This window comes from Salvelinus sp. IW2-2015, unplaced genomic scaffold (genome assembly GCF_002910315.2).
Source record: "Salvelinus sp. IW2-2015 unplaced genomic scaffold, ASM291031v2 Un_scaffold396, whole genome shotgun sequence".
Taxonomy (NCBI): Eukaryota; Metazoa; Chordata; class Actinopteri; order Salmoniformes; family Salmonidae; genus Salvelinus; species Salvelinus sp. IW2-2015.
This window is the reverse complement of record NW_019942552.1, coordinates 1092447-1098360: the sequence shown is the minus strand read 5'-3', so window position 1 is coordinate 1098360 and position 5914 is coordinate 1092447. Positions and strand designations below refer to the sequence as shown.

Below are 5914 nucleotides of genomic sequence, written 5' to 3'. Positions count from 1 at the left end.
CACAGTCTGTCAGGAGGAATGGGCCAAAATTCACCCAACTTATTGTGGGCACTTGTGGAAGGGTACACCAAAATGGTTTGACGCCAGTTAACAATTTTCAATGGTACCAAAATATAATTGAGTGTGATGTAAATTCTGACGCTGGGAATGTGATGAAAGAAATAAAGCTGAAATAAATCATTCTCTACTATTATTTGAACATTTCGCTTCTTAAATTAATTGGTGATCCTAACTGACGCTAAGACGGGGAATCTTTTACTAGGTTTAAATCTAGGACTTGAAACTCAATATTTAAAAGGAACGGTGGGGTTTCCCCTTAATGTTTTGTACACTCAGTGTTGTAAGGAATACTAAAAGTATGTAAACTTCCGACTTCAACTATCTATATATATAAAAATCTGTGTCTTGGATATATAAAGAGACATGTGACAAAAAAGCCCAAACCCAATATACTTTTTATTTGGAAGAGTCAGATAAAACAGGCAATATGAAGAAATATTCCATGAAGATTATTTTCAAAAGGCTTTCTTTTTCTTAAATTCAGAGGATGCAAAAAAGAGAATAGTAACGATATAGGCCTAACAATTATAATAAGGTCACTGTAATCGAGGGTAGCTCTTGCAGAGTTCATGGTCCCTAATGTCCCCCCAACCGCCGTTCTTCACGTGGGGCGCCACCCCCCCTGCCCCATTAGCCGGAAGTCTCTTAGTYATCAGCAGYTTCTTGGGGAACAGCTGATTGCTGCTGCTCTGAAGGATGGTATCTATCTTGGTCTTTTGGCTGGACGGCATGCACACAGACTTCTTGTGGTGCATRCCGCAGTCCCCGGCGTGGAAGACGCGGGGCGCCTCGCTCACCATGACCTTCCAGTAGGAGGGCAGGCAGGTTACGGTCAGGTGCTGCAAGGACCAGTCCCAGTTGTAGTCGTCATAGGTGCAGAAGGCGTCGGTGCATTGGATGAGTTTCTGGTAGGTCTCCCTGCTCAGAGCCATGCCCATGTTGTGCTCGGTGGACTTCCAGGCTTTCACCTCCACCTTGTTGGCTTTACTGGGGTAGCTGATGTGGCCGTAGCTCCCCAGAGATAGGATGTCACAGTCAGGGCAATTCTCCCTCTTCAGGATCGACATCAGCTTGAGGAAGTGGAGGAAGTCAGGGGAGAGGAAGTGGTCCTCCTCAATGAGAAGCACCAGACCCCGGTGGTCCTTCAGCGCCCGGACCCTGTCCCACACAAAGTGCAGCTTCCACCACCAGTGGTGCTTGGTCTGGGAGAACTTGGCCTCGCGGTAGTGGCCGAACGAGTCGGGGTACTCTGCGTTGATGCAACCCAGCTTTAAGGCGTCTATCTTGGAAATGTCTCTGGGGCAGTCCCTGGGGTCGTGGCCCGGGAACTCCTGGGGGTACAGTTGGATGCTGAAGGGAAAGAAGATCTGGAGGACCTGGCAGAAGTCCACTGAGGCCACCACCTGGTTGATCTCGGGGGACCAGAAGTCGTGGCTGAAGATGAGCAGGATGCTCTCCACGCCCCGGGCCTTCCTCAGACTCTCCACCAGCAGCCTCAGGTAGTCAGGTCTGTTGTGCACCTGGACCACCACCACCAGATCGTCCTTCTTCCTCGCTGCCCTGAACTTCTCCTCATGACRCACTGTCTGGTCAAAGTTGAGCTGGAACACAATGCCACGGTAGACCTGGGTGGTGTTGTCCACCTCTGGTTTTACCACCTCCTCTTTCTCCAGCTGCTTTTCAGGCTGGTTCTTGGGGTGTGTCTCGTTGACAGGTGCGATGGGTAGTACGTTAGGTATCCGGCTGACTGCAGGTGTGGCCTGCGGCTGTGGCTGCACCTGGCTACTGCTGCTTCTCCTCGCCCCCTCAGCCTCTTTCAGGACCACCACCCCACTGCTCTTCTTCTGCTTCCCACTGGTCCAYAAGGCTAGGCCACACACCACCACRACCAGCGTCAGTATCACCACCTGGAGATAAAAATACAAATCATATCCTGTGCCCAGTTTTGGACTCTATCCTGCCTGCTATTGCAGTTATTTTACTAATGTTGTCATTGTTATTTAGATGATCTTTTTTGAAATACAGATACAGTAAGATTATGTAACAGAGTTCATATGAGTTTACAGGAGTTAATAAGTTATTCAATCATTCAATTGATCTAAAATAGATTAAACTGAACTAAATATGTKACAATATTTGACATTTTATTGTCTATGACTGTTTCCAAATACATTTGTTTTGTTTGTGCCATTTAAAACATGCCCAGTACAGAAACATGCAGCACATACACATGACTTGGGACTCGTCGTGTATTGTACCTTCCTCTTGTAGACTCGGAATCTCATGACAGGCAGTCACCCCCCTTGGGAAGGAAGAGGAGTTGATTGTAGAGAAACTGAAAAAAAGGCAGGTTTGCAATTTCTAATGGCACAGCTGTGCTTGGGGGAGGCAGGCAGGAAGGGAGGCAGGCAGGCAGGGAGCCTTGATAGAAAAAAGTTTCAAATTCTGTTGGTTGCTAACACCTGTTGCTAGCGCAAACTTTTAGAATGTAGACATGTGTCTTTGTGGAAAATAAGTGATGCCAGGTGAGATTCCCAGAAGGCATGTTGGTCTCAGAGGCTGCAYCGTAGAGTTGTGCATGGAACCCACTGGAAAACAAAATAAGAGACATAAGAGAAAATGTTACCATTTCTTATCGTCTTCACTAAACTACTTTATTAAATGCAACCCGCATGCATACCATAAATAATAAAACAATGGCTGTTATCGGAGTCCATGTACAATTTGTCAGTAAAGAAAAACATAAAATAAGTTATAAGAGCGGATACGGTGCCTTCGGAAAGTATTCAGACACCTTGACTTTTGCCACATTTTGTTACGTTACAGCCTTATTCTAAAATGTATTAAATTGTTTTTTTCCCCCCTCAATCTATAAACAACACCCCACAATGACAAAGCAAAAACAGGTTAGACATTTTTGCAAATGTATAAAAAAAATATGGAAATATTACATTTACATAAGTATTAAGACCCTTTACTCAGTACTTTTTATTGAAGCACCTTCGGCAGAATTACAGCCTTGAGTCTTCTTGGGTATGACACTACAAGCATGGCACACCTGTATTTGGGGAGATTCTCCCATTCTTCTCTGCAGATCCTCTCAAGCTCTGTCAGCTCGCAGCACCACTATTTTCAGGTCTCTCCAGAGATGTTCCTTTGGGTTCAAGTCCGGGCTCTGGCTGGGCCACTCAAGGACATTCAGAGACTTGTCCCGAAGCCACTCCTGCGTTGTCTAGGATGTGTGCTTAGGATCAATGTCCTGTTGGAAGGGGAACCTTCTCCACAGTCAGAGCGCTCTTGAGCACGTTTTCATCAAGGATCTCTCTGTACATCGCTGTGTTCATTTTTCCCTCGATCCTGATTAGCTGTGAAAAACATCCCCACAGCATGATGCTGCCACCATGCTTCACCGTAGGGATGGTGCCAGGTTTCCTCCAGACGTGACAGTTGGCATTCAGGCCAAAGAGTTCAATCTTGGTTTCATCAGACAAGAGAATCTTGTTTCTCATTTTAGGAGTCTTTAGGTGCTTTTTGGCAAACTCTAAGCAGGCTGTCATGTGGCTTTTACTGAGAAGTGGCTTCTGTCTGGCCACTACCACAAAGGCCTGATTGGTGGAGTGCTGCAGAGATGGTTGTCCTTCTGGAAGGCTCTCCCATCCTGATTGGTGGAGTGCTGCAGAGATGGTTGTCCTTCTGGAAGGCTCTCCCATCTCCACAGAGGAACTCCGCAGCCCTGTCAAAGTGACCATCGGGTTCTTGGTCACCTCCCTGACCAAGGCCCTTCTCCCCCGATTGCTGAGTTTGGCCGGGCTGCCAGCTCTAGGAAGAGTCTTGATTGTTCCAAATTTCCATTTAAGAATGATGGAGGCAACGGTGTTCTTTGGGACCTTCAATCCTGCAGGAATTTTTTGGTACCCTTCCCCAGATCTGTGCCTCGAAACAATCCTGTCTCAGAGCTCTACGGACAAATAATTCGACCCCATGGTTTGGTTTTTGCTCTGACATGCACTGTCAACTGTGGGACCTTATGGAAACAGGATTGTGCCTTTCCAAATCATGTCCAATCAATTGAATTTATCACAGGCGGACTCCAATCAAGTTGGAGAAACATCTCAAGGACTATCAATGGAAACCAGATGCACCTGAGCTCAAATTCGAGTATCATAGCAAAGGGTCTAAATACTAATGTAAATAGGGTATTTATGTTTGTTTTCATATATATATGCTAATATTTCTAAAAACCTGTTTTTGCTTTGTCATTATGGGGTATTMTATGTAGATTGATGAGGAAAATGTTTTATTTAATCTATTTTATAATAAGGCTGTAACGTAACAAAATGAGGAAAAGGGGAAGGGGTCTGAATACTTTCTGAATGCACTGTAAGTGACAATCCATGTACAAAATGCACCACTGCCAACGCCGCATACATTGACAAAAACTTTCCTGTTAACCAGTAGCCTAAATGTTAAACTGTAAGAGACATGATCATCATGTAGGCCTAATCCTTTGTGAAGATAAAGTATCTGCAGCCAGTCATCACGATTTAGATTCTTCATTTAGACACACTTGCCTTCCCATACCAGCCTGTGCTCCACTTTAACATTCTATGATTGTTCCCTATTCTCTTCTTTGCAGCGTTTCTTGGTTGAACTAGCTCATCTGTGTCTCCTGCCCAGAGGCACTGTCACAATCAWTACACATATCAAGACATCCACAAAATGGAAAGCTAAATAGCCTTTGCACTGGATCAGACTCCCTTGCCTAAAACACAGTAATGATGTTTTTTTTTTTGCTAAACATGCACTACAAATAGATTGTAGCGATCAGCCTACGGTGTCCTTYTGTACTTAACAGTGTACATTACACGCCTGTGCTAACTTTCACTACATTACGCGATACACACACAGTTAACAAGYTGTAGAGCTAAGCTAGCCACCGCCTATCATTTCAATCTAGACCGTTTTCTTATGTTTCTGAACATTAATGRAATAAACATTTCGGTATAACATGTCCTCCGTCCCATGGCACATGTTGGTCAAGACAAATCTAGTTCATGTAAGTGAAAGTAGCTTCCTCCCCCAACACTAGCAATCTTCTTGTTAGCGCCTGGAGCGGGGGACACCGACATCAAACCACCAACCCCATTTCGCTCGAGATTCGTGCCGTGTAGGTGTAACGTTACATCATTCACAACTACTTAGCTAGCTATATTTAGAAGCTTAAACATTGTTTACCGAGTGATGGATGTTATGGTAGTTAATAGCAATGTAGCTAGCTAGCAAGCTACATTTGTCTCGTAGAAGTTAGCTGGAGCGAGCGTTATTTAAAAGCAAGCACTCCATAGTCGCGTCTCAACCATTGGCCAAAACAGACTGTCGCAACCACTTTCATAGTGTGAAGAAAATGCGTTTGTATAGTTACCTAAAATATAACTCGTGCTATGCAGCTTTCTCTGCCGAAATTAACATTGCGATGAATCGAGGTATTCATTCTCCTCCATTCCTTCTCTCCTGCTCCCAATTTCGGGGCAAAATAACACATTAGCCAGCCAGCTAGCTAGCTAGCTAGCTAGCTTACGTTGGCACGAAGTACCAAATACGGAACCACTGCCTAGCTTTGACTCCCACAATGCATTACTCCATAGGGACTCTCTAGACATAAAAAATGAATTGATATATTAGTCTAGTGTGCTACAATGTTGCATTCAACTGAACCATTGAATTGTAGCTTATAACAATGTAACAATATGGAGATTGTACATGTAGTCGGTATAATATTTATTTAGAATTACTAGTTTGTTTGTAGATAAACAAAGGCTTCTTCTGATCTGTTTTCTTACACAAAAAAATGATA

At 44.3% G+C, this 5914-nt stretch overlaps 1 protein-coding gene across 2 annotated transcripts; it reads right to left on the bottom strand.

The window, feature by feature from the left end:
• Window positions 1-437: 437 nt before the first annotated feature.
• LOC112068315 (alpha-1,6-mannosyl-glycoprotein 2-beta-N-acetylglucosaminyltransferase) lies at window positions 438-5704 on the bottom strand. Of its 2 annotated transcripts, none has more exons than XM_024135423.2 (3): window positions 5483-5704; window positions 2319-2648; window positions 438-1967 (listed from the first exon to the last, which is right to left on the bottom strand). In XM_024135423.2, the coding sequence occupies exons 2-3, from the start codon at window positions 2343-2345 to the stop codon at window positions 597-599; spliced, it is 1398 nt and encodes a 465-aa protein (XP_023991191.1). In that variant the 5' UTR covers window positions 2346-2648; window positions 5483-5704; the 3' UTR covers window positions 438-596. The 2 variants fall into 2 exon arrangements, with proteins under 2 accessions (XP_023991191.1, XP_023991190.1); XM_024135422.2 differs by having other exon boundaries at window positions 2289-2648; window positions 5483-5684.
• Between the last annotated feature and the right edge of the window lie 210 nt (window positions 5705-5914).